At 37.7% G+C, this 24,245-nt stretch overlaps 1 protein-coding gene across 1 annotated transcript; it reads right to left on the bottom strand.

Moving 5' to 3' along the window:
- Positions 1-84: 84 nt before the first annotated feature.
- RAD21 (RAD21 cohesin complex component) lies at positions 85-24,127 on the bottom strand. The gene is made up of 14 exons (XM_087706760.1): positions 23,978-24,127; positions 17,409-17,575; positions 15,872-16,001; positions 15,368-15,467; positions 14,753-14,859; positions 12,877-13,077; positions 11,870-11,995; positions 10,522-10,644; positions 8,404-8,627; positions 7,579-7,723; positions 7,225-7,376; positions 6,008-6,157; positions 2,869-2,952; positions 85-1,896 (listed from the first exon to the last, which is right to left on the bottom strand). Exons 2-14 carry the CDS (start codon positions 17,550-17,552, stop codon positions 1,705-1,707), a joined length of 1,878 nt encoding a protein of 625 aa, XP_087562886.1. The 5' UTR covers positions 17,553-17,575; positions 23,978-24,127; the 3' UTR covers positions 85-1,704.
- Positions 24,128-24,245: the final 118 nt, after the last annotated feature.

The following is a 24,245-nucleotide window of genomic DNA, read 5'->3' as shown; positions in this document are numbered from 1 at the left end:
CAGAACCCTTTTAACTGGTTCTTAGCTAATATGGAGACTACTTCTCACAATATAGCCAAATACTAGAGATACTGGCACTATATAATGGCTTAACACAATTTTTATTAGAAAAGTTATACATAACAGCAACTATTTTCAAGAATATTAACCTTGAAAAGCAACAAAAATGGACTAACAATCTTTAACAAGAAACTAATGACCTTCTCTATAATCAAACATTCAAGTTATCTACAATGTTTCTTTGTACAAAGGGGGGAAATCATGGTTGTACAGGCACATCATGTCAAAAATAAAGTTGCAGTAGCTATTTTATACAATTATCTTGTCTCAAGGGTTATTAAAACATCGCAAATTTTAAAACATTCACATAATTTTACACTTGGGCATATACTGAATCTCAGTCCCAAACATTTAATCATTTCACAAAGTGCCAACATTTAAAATCAGAACCTTTAATATTTTTTAAAATTTTTTGCTAAGAAATGTTAACATCTATCCATCCACATTCACATGATTTCTGATTTGGCCTGATTCTAGTAATAATAATAATAAAGTCTTTATTTTAAAAAAAATAGTAAAAAACCAAACGGGGAGTTGTTTGAAAAGCTATTCAGTGTCCATTATTGGAAAACACCCCATTACAAAAGCTGTAAAGGTAGCCAGGTCTATTAATACTTATTACACAACAAGATTACTTTTAATAAATGCAAGTTTACCTGCTTCTAAAATATACATCTGAAGCCTGTTGTCTTTTTAGGGCCAATGCTGTCCCACATAATTATTAGTTAATTTATACAAATTTATTTTGCTCAAACTCTTGAGACCCACCTAGTTATCAGCTTCCAAAAACCAAATTACTTATAATCTACATGTATGACATTTCATGTACATACAATCCTCTAAGAAAGGTAAACGTTTGAAGAGGTTTAATCTGAAATGAGGAAAAGCTTAATCAAACTACCCTGCCCCATAGCTATGTGATGCCAGAGGTGGACCACTCTGAAAAGGAACGTAACATCTACTACCAGAAATGTTTTGCACATGAAGCAAGCCCCAATTTTTTTAAAAAGCAGTTTTTTTCTCTATGGGTTCCCATTTGCATTTAAGTCCTAGAGCTGCTTCAATTATTCTATAGAAAACATGGCACAGCAAGGACTCCTGCCTACTAGGCACTGACATTCACCATGGCAGCTCCAAAAAGCACCATTTGGTAGTAGGAAGATGACCAACACTGATGCTAAGAGCGGGCAGGCAAAAATAACTCATACAGGGAAGAAAGCTCAGAATGTTAGGTCAATTTGGCAAATCAGTCATGAAATAAAAAGTTGGCCACTATTGGGTCTTCTGGAGTTGATTAAAATAATATCCTGGTTTATTAAGATATTGAAAAAAATCATTGGTCATAGTTAAGATGCATCATTATTGCACAAATCTGCTTTGAATTGGGATTTTTTGTTTTAAAAAAACACTCTTCATGAAGATCCTTGAGTACTTTCTCATCTCTGCGATTGGAATTCAAGTCATCCAGTGCAGAAAGGTTACTAGAAATGCAGAAGTGGTAAAAGATAATAGAAACCCCTCCCCAGACAGAAAAAATCAATTACTGTACATTGACAATGAAACCTACATTTCTTCCCTTATGGGCCCTGCACATGGGGAAATGTGTGAGCATTAATGACGCTAACTATACAGTAAGCCAACCATTCAAATAATATGGAATCTGGGACCAGGAGTTGCAATGATATCACTATATGGCTCTTCCTGTGTCAGCTCGATAGCTTGTTGCTTTTTCAGTACCAAAAAACTGTAGAATTTTGCTGCTGCTTGTTTGCGGTTTGTATTCCGACACAACTCAAGCAAACTGATAGATTTTGCTCCAGTCTTGGCAAGGGCTCTCTGAAAATACAAAAAAATAGTTAACCATTATAATTTCCGACTCTCAATCTAAATGTTTGTTAATGCCAAGCAACCACAAGAGAACTTATAAAATGTTCATTACTGGAAGAGCTCCTATACCCAGTTACAGCCTGAAAAGCTTAGATCAGGGGTGTCCAACCTTGGCTATTTAAGACCTGTGGACTTCAACTCCTCAATCAACATAGATGGCTGGGGAATTCTGGGAATGGAAGGCCAGAAGTCTTAAAGTTGCCAAATTTGGGCACCCCTGTCTTCGATCTTCAGGAGATGAAGATAATCCAACATTTAAGAGATTGTGAAAGCCTTTACTGAATTAAGAAAAACACACTAGAACCAAACACACAACTCTCAAATTAGGATAAACAATACTACTTCCACGTGAGAGGGATTCACAAGCCTCAATACAGAAAAATATAAGAAAGTGCTCACTGGAGTCTTAATGAGTAAGGATGTGTAGCCATGACTTTTTAAGAAGACACCAACACAATACTAAATCTCCCCATAAGCTCCTGAAACATCTTTCCACACTAGATCGAAGTAGCTGCCAATCATTGTTGCGAAGTATCTGGGCAGTCTGAATGGACTGATTTTAAAATGTCTAAAATCAGAGGGATTTGTGTTCCTGACTCAATTTAGGGATTACTTCTCCATATTAAATTTCCTACAATAATTGCTTCAGGGGACAAATAAGTAAATGTGTTTTTTTTAATTGTCTAATTATTGATGTATCTGCCTCAGAACTGGTCCTTCAGGGTTTCAGACTAGTTTTTCTAACTATATCCAGAGTTCCATGTGTGCAAAACAGAGCCCCAGTGAGGGTTAATGTCTCTGTGTTTTGTTTGTGGGCTGCCTGAAAGCATCTAGTTAGCCACAGAAGAAAAATATAAATTAATTGGCGGACAAATTATGTTCAAAAATATCACTCGCATATTATCAAAAATGAACTAATACCTGAAGACCATGGAGCATCTGTTGTGTTCTCTTGTTCCATCGTCGTTCCTCCTGATCCTGATCACCTCCGGTACCATCTTCCTCCTGAAATGAATTGCATTGAAAAACAGACTCAGAGAATATAATTAAATTTTTATCCTAAAAAATGCTCAATCTTAAAAAAAAAAAAAAAATTCCCCCAGGAAGCTACATAAGGACACTACAAAAGTAGCAGCTTTGTGGTTCTTATGTCCACCTAACCTATTCATTATATATAATTGGCTGGCCACTGTGGGAAGCTGAAGGGTTTTTAAATAAAACTCTCCCAAATTGAGTGAGAGCAGCAATTAGTAACTGCAACTACAAGGTCTTCACATTTTCATTCAAAAATTATGAATTTAATATAAATCAGTTTTATTCAGCTTAGATACCATCTGGACAACTAAAAAATCAATTGCCAGAATTCCTGAATAAGTGTGCCTTGGTTAGATTTCTGGGTGTTGGAAGTCCATATGCCCAGGCTCAGGAAAAATGATACAGGTTGTCAATACCAAATTGTTTAGACAGAGCCAATGGAGAAAGTTGTGAAATCCTGGATATAGGTTAGATTAATGAGTAGCAGATAACACACTCCTGAACTTAACTGCAAACTCAAAGGTGTAAATCAGTCTTTCATGGTGGACAAAACACCATGACAGTACAGAAACAGAGAAAGGGCTATTAGAAAAATATTAGCTAACAAGGTATTTACAGAGAAGTGCCCACAACTATGACATTTTAAACACTTCTTATAAATGCAGTTGAACAAATTTTGAAATGTTATTATCTTGTACATTTACAAAAGCAATATGGAAAAATAACATCAATGTACAAGACCATTTTCATGAAATTTTAAAGTCTAATGAAAAAATAAATTAGTGCAATATTTTGTAATCAAAAAGTATGTAGAAACTCTGAATTATTGCAGAGTATTCAACAGTGACTCAGTCTCCTTCCTTCCTCCCTTCCATCCATCCATTACTACATTCTGGACCATTCTGAAGCTTCTTAGTGGGTCTCAAAGGCAGCCTCACATAGTGTTCACTGCAGTAGTTGAACCATAAGGTCACTAGCACAATACCTAGCACAATACTAATGAAGAAGAAAAATAACATCTCCCAAAAGAAACCAGCATGGCTGCATAAAGAACTCTCTGAAAAATTGAAAGGCAAAAAAGAGAAGTATAAAAAGTGGAAAGAGGGGGACATAACTAAGGCAAAATATCAGCAAATAGCCCGAACAGGTAAAGATGAAGTAAGGAACGCTAACAATGAAGAAAGGCTTGCCACAAAAATAAGAAATAACAAAAAAAGCTTTTTCCAACATGTTAAAAACAAGAAAAAAATAAGGAAACAATTGGTCCATTGCTGGGAGAAAGTAGCAAGGTGACAAGCAACGGGGAGAAAGCAGAACTATTTAACTCATGTTTTGCATCTGTCTTTACACAAAGGGATAAAACAGTCCAACCTATCAAAAACAGCACCACAAAAATCAGATTAGGAACACAAGTTGAAATAGGAAGAAAATGGTAAGTGAGCACCTGTCTACCCTAGATGAGTTCAAATCACCAGGACCGGATGGATTATACTCCAGGTTTCTGAAGGAACTGACAGACGAGATCTCAGAACCACTGAACTATATCTTTCAGAGATATAGCACCGGAGAACTGCCAGAGGACTGGAAAAGAGCTGATGTGGTTCCCATTTTCAAAAAAGGAAAAAAATAGATCCAGGAAACTACAAACCTATCAACCTGACCTCAATACCAGGAAAGATTCTGGAAAACATAATCAAGCAACGAAATAGCGAACACCTAGGGGCAAACAAAGTAATAGCCAAAAGCCAACATGGGTTTGTCAAAAACAGATCATGCCAGACTAATCTTATTGCATTCTTTGACACAGTGACAAAATTAGTGGACCAGAGGAATGCCGTCAATATAGTTTACTTGGACTTCAGTAAGGTATTTGATAAGGTAGACCATAATCTACTACTAGATAAAGTAGAAGAATGTGGATTAGATAGCACCACCACCAGATGGGTTCGTAACTGGCTGACCAACCACACTCAGCGTGTAGTCCTCAATGGAACATGGAGGGAAGTATGCAGTGGAATACCCCAAGACTCTGTTTTGGGCCCAGTACTCTTCAACATCTTCATCAATGATTTGGATGAGGGAATAAATGGGGAACTCATCAAATTTGAAGATGACGCCAAGCTGGCAGGAATAGCCAACACTTCAGAAGATAGGCTTAAGATATAGAAGGATCTTGACAAACTTGAACATTGGGCACTTTCTAATAAAATGAAATTCAATGGTGAAAAGAGTAAGATTCTACATTTAGGCAAGAAAAATGAAATGCACAGGTACAGTATAGTTGGTATCTTGCTCAATAGTAGTAACTGTGAGAGGGATCTTGGAGTCCTAGTGGACAACCACTTAAATATGAGCCAGCAGTGTGCAGCAGCTGCCAGAAAAGCCAACACAGTTCTAGGCAACATAAACAGAGGGATAGAATCAAGATCACGTGAAGTGTTAATACCACTTTATAATGCCTTGGTAAGGCCACACTTGAAATACTGCATTCAGTTTTGGTCGCCACAATGTAGAAAAGATGTGGAGACTCTAGAAAGAGTGCAAAGAAGAGCAACAAAGATGATTAAGGGACTGGAGATTAAAACACATGAAGAACGGTTGCAGGAACTGGGTATGTCTAGTTTAATGAAAAGAAGGACGAGGGGAGACATGATAGCAGTGTTCTGATATCTCAGGGGTTGCCACAAAGAAGAGGGAGTCAAACTATTCTCCAAAGCACCCAAGTGTAGAACAAGAAGCAATGGGTGGAAACTAATCAAGGAGAGAAGCAACTTAGAACTGAGGAGAAATTTCCTGACAGAACAATTAATCAGTGGAACAGCTTGCCTCCAGAAGTTATGAATGCCCCATCACTGGAAGTTTTTTAAGATGATGTTGGATAGCCATTTGTCTGAAATGGTAGAAGGTTTCCTGCCTAGGCAGGGGGTTGGACTAGAAGACCTCCAAGGTCCCTTCTAACTCTGCTATTGTATTGTATTGTATTGTATTATTAAGAAATTACTGACTGCTATAGATCAATACTTACCTCCTCCTCCTCTTCCTCCTCCTTTTCCTTCTCTTTTTCTTTGTCTTTTTCAGGCAAAAGCTCTAGTTCTGGAATTAGCTGACATATATTCTGAGGTTCTTCTGGAGGCAATTCCACTGGGGGCATTTCTATCTGTTGTAATGGTTGAGGCTGATGAGAGAAACATTCGAGTTTAATGATTAAAACCAGACTTAGTAACATCTTATTTAAAAACATCGTTTTTCAAAATCCTTACATATAACCTATTTCTTTTATATTAATATCTAGATATATCCATTTAGTAAAATCTGTTCTAGAATTTTGCTTGCATCCCATCCAATGTTCAATTTCATTGGGGAAGAAAATTTGATATTGCCAAGGAGAGCATGTTCAAAGACAGCACTTACTTAAAATAAATTAAACAGAATAGATTAAACCCACTGATATACCCCAATATTTAATTAGAACCACTGAACAAGGCACTATAAAGTGATCATGGTTTTTTTTTTCATTTATAGGGAATATTAATAAATGAAAGGATAAGCAATAACCAGTGAAATTGCTGAAAGGTCATCTACTTGTGCAAATTTACACTACTGGAAATTGGATAAATGACCCCAAATAGACCTGTTACTTCCTTATGACATTTGGTATTGCTTTGAAGTCATTACAGAGATAAGCATTATACTTTTGTTGTTGTCAGTTGCGAAGTCATGTCCGACCCATCATGACCCCATGGACAACGTTCCTCCAGGCCTTCCTGTCCTCTACCATCCTCTGGAGTCCGTTTAAGCTCACACCTACTGTTTCAGTGACTCCATCCAGCCACCTCATTCTCTGCTGTCCCCTTCTTCTTTTGCCCTCAATCGTTCCCAGCTTTGGGCTCTTCTCCAGTAAATCCTTCCTTCTCATTAGATAGTGAAAGTTTTTGAGTTTCATCTTCAGGATCTGGCCTTCTAAAGAGTAGTCAGCGTTGATCTCCTCCAGACTGACCAGTTTGATTGCCTTGCAGTCTAAGGGACTCGCAGGAGTTTTCTCCAGCACCATAGTTCAAAGGCCTCAATTCTTTGGCGCTCAGCCTTTTTTATGGTCCAACTTTCACAGCCATACATTGCAAATGGGAAAACCATAGCCTTCACTATACACACTTTTGTTGGCAGTCTCTGCTTTTTAGTATGCTGCATTATACTTTTTTGTTCAGCAATGTATCTATATTTAAAATACATTCTTTTACTCACAGGGAGCACAGGTTCTGGTTCCAATTGTACAGCCTTTCGCTTTACACCTGTCTGAGGTGGAGGTGGTGGCATGACCGATTCATCTAAATTGGTCCTACTGCCTTCCATCATAGATTCCTGCAGGCGACTCGGCTCTTCTAAAATGGGTTCATCTATTGCAAAATAAACATGGACAAGTTAGTATTTTTCTCAATGTTGACAGTCCTTTCTATTCTTTACAAAATAACAAATTCTTCTTTAAACCCAGAAGGTAGTAATGCACATGAAGCAAATATACATTTTGCACATTAAGTTGCACAGCTTTTTAAACGCATTTACTGAACAGTCAAAAACCAAGCGATTAAAGACACAAACCAATAACATTGCGTTGTTGCTCTTCTCGAGGTACTTCTGGATTCTCAAAATCTTTAAGGAACTCATCCAGATTATCAGCTTCCCCACCTTTCCTCCTCTTTCTAAGATCTTCTGGTACAAGAGGTGTAAGACAGCGAGTAAAAAGCTTCAAATTAAAAAAAAAAATAGATTATATTTTTAGTTGACACTGCTTCATTATCTAGTTCAGACAGTTCAAGGTTAGTCTAGCATCAGACTGTGTCTATCTACATACCAAAATAGATAGTATAGTAGGCTCATATGTACCAACTATGAAGTTAATTACTATAAATTGATTAAAGATGCCGCACTTTAGGGACCTTAGGAGCACTGAGGTTTGGAATAGCTTTTTATTAGCTGTGCTAGTCTTTTGGTATGGCTTTCCAGGAAGCACCCAACTGACACTTAGGAGAACATTTCAGCCTTCAACCTAGTTTGAGTATAGTTCAGTCTAATTAATTTTATTCTGTGTTTTCATTAATTTATGGATTTTTCATTTCTATCCCTTTGTTTATATTTTGTTGTATATATTGCTTACCTCTCTCTTTCATCTAAACTGGTAACAGTACAAAGAGATTTCACATTCTACAAATGTGAAGGACAATGCCTCATTTGCACAATTTATTAGAAAATGTAATAGTTTCTGACAGCCTGTCCTAACTGATGCAGACCAAACCTTCTTATATTCTTGGGGGAGTTCTAGGAGTTGCTGTTTTGACATATCTTAGGTGACTGAACTGGTAAAGGATGGTTTAAGATTTGCAATAACTATTCATCATAATTTTTCCAAAATTTAGTTCAACTCACCTTCAGCAGCCTGTTATTCCAAAGAGGTTGAGCAGGAAGAGAGAAAAGTTTTTCAACACCTCCAGTCTCTTTCCACATCATTAATTTCTTAGTAGGAGGTGCCAAATCCAGTGTGGTGACAATGTCAGAATAATCACTTAATTGGGCTCTGATGGTCTTGCTGTCCAATTCTTTCACACTGTCTACAATCAGCTTTCTCTTCCTCTTTGCTTTGGTTTCTTTAACTATTTAGGAGAAAATGTATTAGACACTGGATATTACAACAATGTGCCTATTGATAATTAAATTACACTATTATTTTAGTTTATTTTACAAGGAACACTTTCAAAATCTGTTTAAAATATTTTTACTTAAGAATGATTGTGTTATAATATTCAGAAAAGAATATACTGCCACAATTCTGGTAACATGAGATATTTGTTAGAAGCTTCAGTGAATCCAGTAAAAAACTACACGCTCAAACTGTTTTTCGATTTATTTTTTCTTACTAAAATTATATATAAAAAATCTAGAACTACATCCTTGGGAATGAGAGTAGATGCTTATAGTTAGTGATGGCGAACCTTTTCAGCACTGAGTGCCCAAACCAGAACATGCGTGCACACGCACCAGAGCACCGGAAACCGGAAGATCAGCTAGCCACACGTACTTGTTTCTTGACTATTTTGGCTATGATTTCCTGTATATTGGGCACTGTCAGGGAAGGCCCAGGCAGATCTGGATGGAGCCCCGCAGCTGTAGGGATAAACGTGGCCTCCACAGGTCTGCGGTTCCAAACTGAACATCATGCAAGAGAGGCCCCTGCAGATCAGGACTTGACCCCCAAAGGCCCGATGTATTTATTGGAAACAGAGAGCTGAAAGCACCAGGGTTTCTTCCAACCTAACAGGAGAGGCGTGGACAGATTTATTGCTACTGGCCTATGACACCTGATCACCCCCATTTGAGGATGAAGAGGAGTGCCTACGAGGTGTTTTCTTGGAGCTTTGGCACTCAGGTGTTTGATCATTGCCCTTGTCAGAACGTGAGGCTGATCTTGAGGGCGTTTTCCCTTTAGGCTGGGTATTGTCCTTGTCAGAGGTCTTGTGCCCCTTGGGATTTGCCCCAGCCCAGGAGGTGGAGGCCTCTACCGTAATTAAGAGCCCCTGGGTCAAAGTCCCCTCAGCGCTAGGAAGATTAGCTGTTGCGTCCCCCATTTTAGAACAGTCACTTGCCAGACAAAATGGCGGTTTTGTGCCCTTTTTAACTGAGACAAAATGGCGGCTTGCTCCCCCTTCAACTGACTCTAGTGGCCCACAACTCATTGACAGTCTCTGGGGCTAAGCACAGCAGGGAGGAAGGCCTTGGTCACTTCATGCGCTCACCTCCTCCCTCTCAACACAATCTTGCTGTCCTGGTTCGCCTCTCCAAAGCCTCAGATAGCGCTGCCGACGAGGCTGACCAAGCCAAGTCAGAAGACCAGCGCTGCAGCTGTACGGCTCTGCCCCCATCAGGAGACGAACCGGCTGGCTTTGAAGCCATGCAGCGGCGTTTAACAGGCGCGATTCTCTAGGTCGGCCAGCTGCTTTGAAATGGCGCGGCAGTGCAGCCGCACCTCTCTCTCGCACAGATTGATAAGCTCCAGCAGCCAGAGAACCAACACCAGCGTGTAGTGAGGAAAGCCGGCCACTACGTGGCAACCTCTAAAGAGCGCTGCGCTCTCTCCCGCCCTGTCAGAGATTCTGGGGCAAGCAGATGGCCCAAAGGGCGAGCTATGGGTCCAGGCCTCTCGCTCCAGCCCTGGCTGACAGCTAACAGTTCTAGTCCTGACACAAGTAATAAATGCAAGACAAATAATTCTTCAAACCAGTCAAATTGTCAATTTCCTCAGGAGATATGTGATGACACGACCATCCTTGAAGTGGACTGAGTCGAAAAGATGGGTAAGGCTAGCAACAAGGGGTGTGTCTTAATTAGCTTTAATCAGACTCAGTTCAATCAGAAGACGGACGAGGTCAACCTGTATATGGATGCTATCTCCATCTCTATTGAGAAGCTTAAGATTTTCCTGTGGTGTAAACAAAAGGCAATAGCAGTGACAATAGTATGCATACCACATAGAAAAAAATTAAAATTTACCAGTGATATCAATGGGCTCTAAAGCAAATGCTTCTTCTTCATTTGGAACCAGTGTTGTCTGATCAGTCATGGTTGGCAAGGGTTCCACTGGATCTGCAGAGTCTGGGCTATCTGGTCCTCCCACTGTGAATTAGAGAATGAAGTAAGTTTTTGAAAGCATTTTGGAGCCACAATATAAAATACAAGTCAAAGCCTCCAAAATTATCTTCCATGGGCTAGAGTCCCTCTCTGGGTCCTTCCTGGATAACATGAGCTATGTTGGCACAAAGGTTAGAATGCAGTACTGCAGGCTACTTCTGCTGACTGTCTGCAATTTGACAGTTCGAATCTCTCTAGGCTCAAGGTTGACTCAGCCTCCCATCCTTCCAAAGTCGATAAAATGAGGACCAATTGCTGTGGACAATATGCTGATGCTATAAACAGCTTAGACAGGGCTGTGAAGCTGTATAGAAGTCTAAAGGCTATTGCCTCATTCTGTGCCAGCTGAGAGAATGCTTATTTGTCATTGGCTTGCTTCAATGGTTCCACCCCCACCCCCTTTTGATAAAGGTTAGGAGTGGGTACATAAATACCTAGAGTCAATTACATTTGTTTTTTCCAAGGCTCTCTATAGGCATTTTTATCCTAACATATTAATATGAACCAGAACCTAACCAATCCAGGCGGTAACAGGTTAACTTTTCTATACAACTACACACTGTATCCTCATTTTTTAGTTATTCCTTACAGTCTGATGTTTTTTACTCATTTATTATTCCATTGTACACAATTCAAATTGAATTTGTACATTTTTCTTTGGGACTTGTAAAAACTGCTCCTTTTTAATATATGCAAGTATTCCTGATTGCTTCAATATTTTCTTCCTTTGATTCATAATGGGCTACTGGTCCTATCTCTACATACAGTATATGGGAAGATTTAATTATAAGGAAAATGGATGAAATCTCCCAACCATTTCTATTCTGATGCCACATCCTTCACCATACTAAAATGTTCTCACAATGTGCAGGGGATGGGCGATAATAGGATGAACTATAACTGGGGCTAAGATGGTGACCAAGGAAAGGTGAGCAACTGGCAAGCACCATTTTCCACTGATGAAATATTGATCATAAAAAACAGGTAGGATGAGAAAAAAAAAGAGTAAAGCTAATCCCTGACTCTGAAAGTACCAACTTTTAATTGCTGTCTTGATTATGTCTTGCCCATAAGATAGTCCCTTAACAATTACTGGCACAATATTAATGATATAGAAAATGTTAGTCTGTCAACCATGCCATTCCATCCATGAAATGCTATCGTTGACAGAGCACTTTCGAAAATGAAATACAACTGTTTAAATATTCACTTGAGGCATTATCATCATCATCCAAATCATCATGGGGAGGTTGCTCCGGCAACATTACTCCCACTTCTGAAAGCGCAGGTGGGTCATCAAATATTCCTTCTTCAGTGTTGCTGAGAAGTTTGTCAACTGAAATAACAAATCAAGAAGGTAAGGCTAGAAGCATAAATCTTGAATCAAAATATAAGACTGTCCTTGCTACAACAGCATTAAAAGACAGTACTTTTTCAACAGACTATCTACAACCATGAACTTCTTGGTGCTCTCTGAGCTTATTTGTAGACATTACATTACGCAACTAGATAACATCAGAGCAAAGGTGTGTGGAGTTTGCCGCCTATTTATACATAGTAGGCTTGTCCTATTAGGTTTGGTGGAAGTGTGATTTCTCCCTTGATGGTTCTGTGTGAAAAAGGCTCTATTTATTTGAAAGATGTCATTTAATCAAAAATATTTTCGTTCATATTCATTGCAGAAGAATGAAGACATATCAAAGAGGATGATTTTTCCCCAATGAAATAAAGAAACATTTACATATAAACATATAAACATTTACATTGATGAGTAGGTGTTCTGTTATGAGAAATTAATATTGAAAGAAGTTTAAATGGCTGTATAAGAGCATATCCCTGCCAATCTTATATGGAGACCTGGGAAGATCAGGGGAAACATAAAAAGTCCTCCTCCTTACAGATAGTTCTCACTTACTAATGGTAATTGGGACTGCAAACTCCATCGCTTAGTAACACTGTATAATATGTCAACTTATGACAACAGTTCCAATAGTCCCACTTGCCATAGTTCCCTTTATGGATATATCTTTTAAAAAGCTATGTTGCCCCATGAGAAAAATAAACCTACATCTTTAAACTTTTTTTACTAAATTCACAGCCATTATTGTAGTTAGTCAATGACTAATATCAACCTATATCTGTTTGCTTAACAATGGTTCAAATTAACCATGACCTTGGAAGTGGTACTTTATCGCAAGATACAAATTGATTACATACCCAGGATTCCACCATCATTTCCTTCTCCAAAATCATCCTTGTACTGGTCTTCATATTCCAAGTGATTAGATTTTTCATTAAGATGACTGGTGCTCTGCTCTGGCTCCAGCAGAAGGTTTGAAGTACTAGAGCTTACCAACATGTCATCTGGAAAAGCACTACCTTCTCTCATCATTTCACGATCATCCATGCCAAAGTCTCCTTTAAAATTAATGGGAAAAAAGAGACAGGGATCTTCAATTACCTGTTCTATATTATTTTTAACTGCAACATTATGTTGCTCTAATTTTTAATTTGTGCAAAGAGTATTTTTATGAATTGCAACATTCAATCCTTAAGATACTATCTTCTTCAGTTCATTTTGTTATTACTCATGTTTCATATTCTTTATTCCAGTTTCACGAATGTAGTAGTCTTATACAATATATAAATTATTCATATTCCTTGACACTGAATTTTTTTCTCCAACCCATGCTTATGAAATAATAGCTAACTACTTCAAATGTACAATCATCAGAACACTGTTATTGCCATTAGAATGTATATGCATATTTGGAAGATGTGCAAGTTTTTGTTTACATACAAAAGATTAACATTGTGAATTTATCACTTTAGATTCTGATTAAACTTTATTGCAGAGGTTCTGCAATAAGCTCATTGACTATTAATTCCTTAAAACAGATGCGGAATAATGAAAATTGTCCATGCTTGGTGAGCCACTATATTTATGGATTGTTTTAAAAACAAGAGATGGATCATTAAACACATTAACAAGACCCTGGCCACTGATTTTTATTATATGTTCTTGCTTTGGGAAATTTTCAATTAAAAATAGAGAATGAATGTTTTAATATATTACTTTCATATAATTACATTGACTGTAAAGATACACAAACAAATTGATCAAATGAATACAGTATGCAGTTTCTGCTGGAATAAACACTTCAACTTAATAGATCACTACGTAGCAGACTTCAAATCTGATGGGAGTAAATTTTCATTTGGGCATTCCCCAGCATGTGAAATTGTCTCTCTGTCTGTCTGTCTTAAAGTTTGCAAGGCAGTTTTATCTTAACTTTATGACAAATATGTTTAACACTATTTACATAATGTATAAATATGCAAATCCATTCATATTGATTTACATATTTGTATAACAACACCATTACACAATTGAAGTATATTTATGCTAATGGCATATTTTGCCTCATATGCATAATGTCATTACTCAAAGGTCATAAATTGTTGCAATGTTATTTTTTTGTATTTAATGGACATTCAGGAATAACCAATGATGCTCCCAGAAATGGGCCATTAAATGAACTTTCACTGTGAAGTTTAATTGTTCAAGATCCTCAGCACTCTGTAAGCATTCCTCAAACCCAAGGAGAAAAAAAAAGCTATGGTTATTTATGATTTATTAAAATACCAGGGTATTATATTTATTTGTACAGCTAGTCTTTGTATTAAGAGCATAATGAAGCCTGGTCATAAAGCTTTTATAGCTTTTCTGTGAAGGTTGTAAAGCAACCACTGCAATCATTAAGCAAACCCATGGTTCACTATCAACCAGTTTTGTAGAAAACTGGAAGTAAATTTGATCACATGAAGTGGGGCGCTGCAAATGGCCGTAAATGTGGCCCAGCTACCAAGCACTCAAAGTAGGGTATGTGAACGTGCAACAATCTCCCCTAATCATTGGAACTTCAAATTCAGGTTTAGATACCCCTCAGAAAAGTCTGTGTAACTCTGGCCAATCACTAAATGACTGATCGTAAGTCAAGGATTACCTATACATCATAACATCTATATCAACTGATTTTGTGAAAATTCAAGAAATTAAGCATAAATCCTATTTAAAACATGCATGCTTTACCAAAGTCATTTTCCTGAAGTATGCTGATGTTTCCCACTTCTTCTCGCATTGTAATTTCTTCCACTCTGCTTTGGTTCAAACTGAATTGTTGAGCCACATCGATATCACTTTCAAAAGACATAAAGTTTTTTAATTAGAAACTATTCTAGAAGACAACCAGATATTAATCTTCAGTTAAATAAAGTCACTTTAGTAAATCAATGAAACAAGTAATACTTTTCCGGCAGGCCTTCTGATTGGGTGTTTTGTTTTCTTTCTTTTTAACTTCGTGTGTCCTATTGTTTTTAAGTCTTTTTCTTTTTAATTTCTTTTTATTCTGTAAGCCACCCGGAGTCCTTCGGGATTGGGCGGCATAGAAATCAAATAAACTCAACTCAACTCAATACTGCTTAATATTTTAAAATCCACACAGATTACAAAACTCAAAATGTTATTTATCATACAGGTGTGTTATTACAGCATATCTTTCAAAAGAGTAGAAACAACCTTTTTTATAACCAGTAGAATGGAAATTCCTTCCCTGTTTGTTTTCTCCTCCAATACAGCAATAATAGGGATATAAGTAATCTACAAATATCTCAATAATTATCTTACAATCAGAAAACAAGTGCTTACTCTAAATCTGGCAATGGTTGATCAAAATCATGAAATTCTTCAGGCAAAGTGATAGCGTTGTAAGCAGCTTCTCTATTTTCCTCAGGCAAATCAACCACACCTAAAAAAAAATTATACGCTCTTAAGGTGACATTTTTAAAGAAAATATCTTGGCATATTTTCGCAGACAATAAACTATTCAACAAAGTAGAATAGGATTCAGTCATTATACACAGACTGTTCTTGGTAATAAAACTGATTTTAAAGATTACAAATGGAACACCCTGACTTTACATGGCAATATTAACCTGGATTCAAAGAAACCATGGAAGCACCAGTATTCCAAAATAATTGTCAATGCCCAGTTAAATCCAATCATACTACAAGTCATTATAACAGTCAGAATAATCTAGGGGAAAAACACATGGTACATATTCTATTATATTTAAAAGATTGTATTCTAAAGTAAATTGTACTGTTCATGAACTAGTAACAGCTAGATAAAAACAAATATGCATCAAATACCTGGACGGAAAGCCATCTTAATCTTAATGAATGCCTCATTACAATCTGCAAGGAGGTATTTAGCTTTCCTGTGATAGATTCTAACAACTCCCAATAAAAGGTGTCCTGAAGTTCGAAGTGCCATCTTCACCTGAAAAATCATTTATAATTAATTGTAATTAAGAAACAAATAGAAATGCAATTCCTTAAACGCTCACATCCTATTTAAAGTTTTAAATTAAAACACATAATTTATTTTATTGCCATTCAGTTTATCAAATAAGGAGCACTTTGCAATGTCAAACATATTGTACTATCAAACCTATGAAATGACTTAAATATTAAATGATTTATGGTCATTTGAAATGTTATCTTAGTTATCTTAGTCTATCAATATTATTTTGTCTTTCTTTTTCATATACAATTCAAAGAGGCCAGTATTGCTAATATTCCTGCCTATTCTGCCCACAAAAAACACCTGGGAGAGACAGGGACCAGCCCACAGTCATCCTGCCAGTTTTCATGTCCAAGGGACACCTAGAACTCTCTCTTGGTTGCTAGGTCAGCACCTTAACCACTATGGTAAACCAGCTTTCTAAATATAAATATATTTAAATATTTAAAGAGCTTCCCATCTCTTTAAATCATTTAAATATATCATTGACTCTGGGCAGCATACAGTTTAAAACCACCATAGTAGTATATACCCCAGGATGACTTTCAGTCAAGATTCAAGCCTGGTCATAGCACAGAGACTGTACTGACCATGTTTTTGGTAAACTTTGGCAAGCATTTTTATATAATACTTATGCAAATTTACTGGTTGTTTCAGAAACTTTTAACCCATGCAAATAAATCAATACTGGTAATCTGCTTCACAGAAAAATAAAGTTAAACAAAACTGCATCAAATAAAAAGTTAAGAAAACTTTATGTGGGTGGTGGGGAGGGAAGATGGGTGTCTCTTTTTCTTGCTTATTAATTTTAGTGTAGTCTAAAAGTACAAACTTTATACAATCAGCCCAATCATTTACTGAAGACTTCAGAAAATAGTAAGATGACTTATAATAACTACTATTAAAGAAGTCAGTTTCTACTATTCTAGAACATGCTTTATTTAGTGCAAATTGTTAACACCATATGTGATACAATATGGAGCTTTATTCTCAGAGTCTAAATATAAAACAAACTTTTTTATTAAAAAAAAGCAATGATAAAAAAAAAATTAAAAGCAAAACAAGTTCCAGTGTCCTGCTTTAAGTATGTTTGTTAAATTCTGCATGGGAAAACAAAACAACTAACCACGATAACTAAATGGTACTTATTGTAGGTGCAATGCAATTTCTCAATGTAGGAAGGAGATAAACAGGAATAAGCTCTCTCATTCATATCTTAGTCCAAACACTCAGATATAGCCATTTGTTTACAATACCAAACTAAACCCTGGATTTATATATTGATAATACTAACAAAATAATTCAGTAATGCCCCATTTGGATAAATCTCTGCTTTTATACCAATTTTTCATATACCACAAAATATAATCATAAAAATAATACCTTAGGTGAGATGATGCTCTCTACGCTACTTTCCAAATTGCATTCAAACACATGTGCTTTGGTTAGTTTTTTATCCCAATGGGCCGCCAGCCATATTTTAGCTAGCGGCCCTCGTTTGCTCAGGACAAAGTGAGCATAAAACATTGTGCCAACACTCTATGCAGGACCTGTAGGAAAAAAAAGATGTGTTAAACATAATGTCACAGAGATACACAGTAATTCCAGTAAAATAGTGTATACATAATATAAAGGTAAAGGTTCCCACGCAAATGTGTGCTAGCCGTTCTTGACTCTAGTGGGGCGGTGATCATCTCTGTTTCAAAGCCAAAGAGCCAGCGCTGTCCAAAGATGTCTAGGTCATCAGGTGGCCGGCATGACTAAACACCGAAGGCGCACAGAGCACTGTTACTTTCCCACCAAAGGTGGTTCCTAGCTTTTGAACTGCTAGGCTGGCAGAAGCTGAGACAAGTAACAGGAGCTCACTGCATTAAGCGGCACTAAGAATTCAAACCACCAATCTTTCTGATTGACAAGTTGTGTCTTAGCCACCACGTCCCATACCTATACATAATATAGGTAGGTATTAAATGCATGCTCAGGTTTGGCTTATGGTCATCCACCCACAGCCCTTGCAAACAGCCACACTCAAATCATTTTCAAGTGAACACTGAGGTACAACCTGTTCTTTAGAACACATGGAGACCCAATTAATCTAAAATAACAGCAAACCTTTACTGGGATACAACGTATTTATCACACACACATATACTCATCCACACTTAGCCATGTCCTTCTCAACTAGGCTGCCAGCCACTGACAAGGGGAATAGAAGCCACCAAGTCTGGATCCAAAGGCTTCAGGACCCCTTTTATCCCTCAAAGTCCTTAGAATATATTAAGAGAGCCACTCTGACCATGCAAAGGGAATCACTAAAAATAATATGCCCACTCCACATGAGCATACTAATCTGGATAATTTTAGAAGACATTATATTTTGAATTTAGAAAGAGATGCAGAATGTGACTAACAGGTCCAACTCATAAGCAGAACAGCAGCTTCATTAACCTCAAGGTAAAGATTCCAAATGGCCTTCAAGGTCAGCTATATGTACTATAAATTATAATTATCCAATTGATTGTCCAACAAGAATGTGACTACCATTATTGTGTCCCTTCCTATGAATGTTTTCCACCTGCTCTTCTAGAAAAAAGCCATAAGTCAGAGATATCCTAAACTGCAGATCTGTTCTTTGTGAAGAAACATAATCCTATTGAGAAACAAGATTGGTTTTGCTTCTCAAAGAACAGCCACTTCACCTTGTTTCTATGCTTGTTTCTCCCCACTTATCCTCTAACAATCTTCAAATACCATATCAGAATGTCCACATCTCCTAACTGAATCTGAATTTATAGCCATGTCTTATCATCTTCTCACTCATCTTCTGCCAGCATTGGTATAGCCATCTCTTCTTCCTGATTCATCTTTCAATACACCAAAAATCCACTTGGGATTGAAAGCAATCCTATCTGGTATATTTGTCCCTCAATATTACAAAGGCAGACTAGGAATCTGATGGAACTATTCCTCCAAATCTATGAGCACTAGACGATCCATCAATTAATTGGTGCATCTTCCCTGGGAAGATTGTTGGCACAGATCAATTTCATACAAGGAAAAGAGGAGACTGATTAAAATGTCCCTGACTGTCTCTTATCTGCTTCAAGACAAAAACCAGATCTAAAGTGTACTTGCAACATGTGCCCCACCTGTGTTAGGCTTACATAGTATATTCATTTCACATCATTGTACTTTCTACTTTGCTGCACCTCTCCAGAAATTCTCCCTCCCCCATTCTGGCTTCTAAGACATGAAACTGGCAGACAATCTCTTTAGTGCCACTTCCGTTCAACTTCACACAATACTTGTTACCAAATATGAGACTGAAATGGAACCACATTGCCACTAAGTTTGGACCTTCAGTGACTGATTCCATTCATCCATCATGGCCAATGCCACGATCATTCTTTTCCCATTCCCTCTGAAGTATTATAGCGCATACGCCACCAAATTCTTTTCAATCTCCCATAAATAATCACCTTCTCATTGGATTCTGTGTATTATTTCTACCATCTTAATATTAACAAATCAAAATGGTATTAACTGTTTAATACAGGATTAACATTTATTATGATTATTATTCCGTTTCCATGGGAGCTTAAGGAAGGTCTAATGGGCATTGCTTGGCTCTTAAAGCACCAAGCTGACTCAATGGTGTCCAGTAATGATATCTCACATCTCAGATTCGTTGTTTTGTGATCATGCTATAGGTCTTTGATCATTTTGAAACTGTTTTAAACATAACTCTTTTAAGTAAAAAATATTTCCAAAATGGTTAAAATAGTTGAGCACAGAACTGACTCATATGTGTTAGATGCTCTACTGACAATATTTGTATTTTTTAAAATGCTAAAATGCTAAATTAGCATTACTTACTTAAAGTGATTTCACAGTAATAGTAGCATAGTGTTGAAAGAGAATTTGATGAGTTCTGAACTGAGAATTTTCAACAGGTAAACTAAGTGAGTTTAGAATTGTGAAGCATGAAAAGAACAAAACATTCATTTCTAAGGGGTCTCTCTCCTGGCTTTCCAAAGATATTTAAGTAGTGAATCAGATCAGATAATGGGTATAAAAATATCAGCAAAGCTGGAGATGTGCATGTTACAGTACAAAATCACGCTTTCTGCATAAGCAGTGAAAGCAGCAGAGAACTTACATTACTACCTCCACTGCATCTGCAAATATCTATACTTAACAGAGCTCCTTCAATACTTAACAGAGCTCCTTCAAATCATCCTTAGATTAGCTATTAAGAAATATTAGCTGTTACAGAAAGGTTTTCAGACCTCAGAGACTGTTTTGAAAAATTTGCAAAGCACTAAGAAATTCTAAACCATTTTCTTCCTAATAGTTTAAATGGTAACAGTTCAGTGATAAACCATTTTTAAACCATTTTTCTTGTTGTAAATATTCCTAAACATTTGGGACAGCACTGTGGTCTTCTCCTATTTGCAAGTATCTTCCAAAGAATATTTAAAAATTGCAAATTGCTCTTCTTGTCATTCTGATAGTTACTCAAAGGTACTATCCTGACTTCAGTACTAGTTAGTATCTATCTGAAACCAACAGATGGAATCATGAAAGGGAGGGGGGGATGTCACTCACATCTGCTTATCTGTTATGGAATAAGGAAAGACAGGTAGTCAACTTATGACCACAATTGAGTCCAAAATGTCTTTTGCTAAATGAAACGTTTATTAGATGGGTTTTGCTCTATTGTACAACTTTTCTTGCCACAGTTGTTAATAGAACTACTGTAGATGGTAGATTAGTAACACGGTTGGTAAGTGAAAATGGTTTCCCGATTCACTTTGCTTATCAGAAGCTTGCAAAGAGAGATCATCTGGACACTGCACATCATAAATGCAAGTTGGTTGCCAAGTATCTGAATTTTGATCCTGTTAACAGCTGCAACAGCCGTAAGTATGAAAAATGGTCATAAGTCACGTTTTTCAATGATGATGTAACTTTGAACAGTCATTAAATGAACTGTTGTAAGTTGAGGACTTACCTATACAAAGTTTAAATTGTCAATGAATCCTAGTAAGATGGCAACAAGTTAGGCCAATGTCTTACAGGTTTGGCAATTGATAGTACACATGAAAAACCCTAGTTTTTGGTAAGACATCATTGTGGTTTTTACAGCATCTCATATACTGATTCCACAGAAGTATGAACTGATAGAATTTAGCCTTTGTTACCTGAAAAGGGTTTTCACTTATACATGGGTAGTATTCATGAACATTGGATGTACCTTTATAATTCCAACAAAATACTAAAATGGAATTAATCCCTGGAGTATTTCTGAAATTGTTGGCAGAAATAAAGCAATAGAGCACCATGTTTCACTGGGCAAAGAAATTGTTTCTTAAAAGAATGGCTTCTAATTATTTATTCTGCTTGCATTCCTCTACATAAGGTAGAATACATACACAGAAAAGAAAGGTGAGCCTGCCTACATATAGTCAAACAGTTGCCTGAATTTCTTTAATTATTCTCTCCACAATTAATATATGCTGAAACCCAAGAGGTTCTTTAAAGAAATTCATGAATGCTGACCAAATTAATTTTCTTTGGAATACTATGTGTAATACTGGGCTCAGAAGTCCCCAGATAATATACAATGTATGTAAAATTCAGCCTAACTGGTAAGTGTTTATAATTTCATTATTTTCTACCTTTAGAGTAAGAGGTTTGTCAATGAAGTTATCAATTACTTTTCCTCCTACACTGTAAAAGTGGGGTTCACCTCTCTAGTTTGTGGACCTTTCTTCCTTGAAGGGTGTTCGTGAACACTTCTTCTTCCTTGAAGGTGATCATGAACCCTTCTTCCTTGAAGACATAGTCATAGATAATTTTGTTAGTATTAGTACCAACTTTTGAACAGTGTAGAAGTCAAAGCAGGTTCCTAGCCAGCTTATCTGCTGCAATTTATGCATTCGATTGAGATACCCTTGGAAATAGTCTGGACACTATAATGGATATGACTACTGCAGCTAGACTATTGACTTGAATGCATACAGCATTTGCTCTACATTTGTGCTAAAGATCCACCTCTATAACTATATTCCTACAAAGCCAAATGACTGCAAAGGCTTAAGCAGACAGGTTATATTTAAGAATACTTCACTTCACTTATTTGTAATTTGCCTTCCCTCCAGAAACTCAAGCCAGTAAACAGGACTCACTCTTTTTTCATCTCTAAAAGCAGTCACCTTGCCAGGGGATGCGACCAAACAGAAACTAGGGGCTATGGATGAAGTTGAACTTTGGTTTCCCCAGTGCAAATCCACCACCTTAATCACTGTATCATATTGGCTCATTAAATGTCTCTTAATAATTTGGGGGAATCATCCTGTTCTCTAAACCAAAACATGCACATTTTTTTATTTGGCAAAGACAATAAAGAGGCCTTTCTCTAGGGCCATAACTGTCTTGTTAAATGCCTGTCTCCACTGCAGCAGTTGGTACCTTTCATTTTATACTTCCTCAGTCATTAAACTCCTTGTAAAATTTGTCCTTTTCAAGTCTACTTATACCATTTTTATCCCTAGCGTCTTTTGTCTCTACAAAATCATGGAGCGAGGGCTCAACTTTTCCGAACGCAAAGTGACACAAGAACAACTTGATATGACTCCACTACACCCTGAGGCTTTCTCTGACAGTTTCTCTCTCCACACAAACCCATGCCTTAAGAAACTGGGCTTCAAGGCTCAGTTTTACTGAGCCAGGCCCCAGTATTACAATTTCCAGAGCAGCACCCCAAACCAAAGTCAAAGGAGTCTTAGCCCTCCTTTGAATGCTCTACCTGTAAAGATTAAGAATGTAAAAGTAAATTAAGAGTGACGTAACTATAATAATGGCATATTGTATAAAATATGTACACAAAAGGAAAGGAAGAATAATGTAAATAACTTGTATGTACATGAGACATACTGATACAGGATTGTTGTAAAGATTGAAATTGTGATGTAAAATGAAGAAATTTGTAAAAAGTATTTGGGGAAAAAAAGAATGCTCTACCTCCCTCAAACCACGAGTCAATCTTTTTTTTTTTTTACAAGGGGAATAAAGTCGCCTAACTGAAACAAGGGAAAATAACCCACCCACTCCCCCAGCTCAATTTCGTCTTGCAACCTTGAGACACAACTGGAGAGCTTTTCCGCACCATCCCGAGGGATCATTCACACATGGCAATAACTGACAACAGCAGCACGAGCCGGGAAAGGCTCCTTCATCGCGCACGGGATTCCCCCCAGACTCTCGCTTTTTTTTTTTTTTTTTTTTAAAGCCTGCCGTCGCGGGAAAACAATGAATTTCCTGGGGCAAAAAGAATAACTGGGAGAAACGTTTCAAAACGTACAGCCCTATTTCACAAGTTCTCTGTTTTTTGGAGGGTGGGGGTTGTTTCATTCCAGTTCGCTTCTGAGGAAGAGTTAAAGCTTAAGGATAGGGCAGCCTTTTGATGATGATGATGATAATTCTTTATTGTCCGTGCACAACGTGTACAATGAGGTTGGTTGAGCTCCCTCAGTGCACCCCCCCCAACACAATACAACTCACAAGGAAGACCAAAAGAAGAAGAAATATCCCCAACTCAATAAATCATATTAAGAAACCCATCACACCAGTATGAACACGTTACACGTTGTTATTCCCGAAAGGAGCAACGGCCAGGCAAAATCCCGGAACCGAGAGGCTTAAAAAAACCATCAGAGAGCAAGGAAAAGGCCGGCTTCCAAAGCGGGGGACCTCCGTCCCAACTCCGGTCAAAAATCGTTAACGAATGGTTCTTCCCTCAGCCTTTTCGCAGTGACCGGGAGCCCGGGGGGGTGGGTGAACAATTAGATCCAGGTTGCGGCCTAGCCTCGCTCCGGCTGCTACGGAAGCCTCCCCCCGCTCTCTTCCCCCTCACTCACCCCCCACCCTTCGGCCCTTCCTGCTCTCACCTCGAGTCCTGCGTGGCTGCCTGAGGAACCGGGCTCCAAGCGCCTCGGAGAACCGCCGAGGCCGCTACCGCCCGCCCGCGGATTCCCCCACCCCCCTTTTGCCTCTGAGCCACTCAAACAAACAAGATGGCGGCCGCTCCTCTTCCTGCCGCCCAAACCAGCCGTTCAAAATTCGGCAGGATGTTTACCGTTTAAAAAAAAAAAAAGGAAGAGGAGACAGATGGGCCGCGGTGCGCCTGCGCCAACGTCGGGGCGTCCACGTTCTCCT

The sequence above is a fragment of the Thamnophis sirtalis genome, unplaced genomic scaffold (genome assembly GCF_051295495.1).
Source record: "Thamnophis sirtalis isolate CommonGarterSnake01/CBP01778 unplaced genomic scaffold, rThaSir2_p1.2 scaffold_2, whole genome shotgun sequence".
NCBI lineage: Eukaryota > Metazoa > Chordata > Lepidosauria > Squamata > Natricidae > Thamnophis > Thamnophis sirtalis.
Note: the sequence above shows the minus strand (reverse complement) of the source record. Positions and strands in the feature narration are given on the sequence as shown.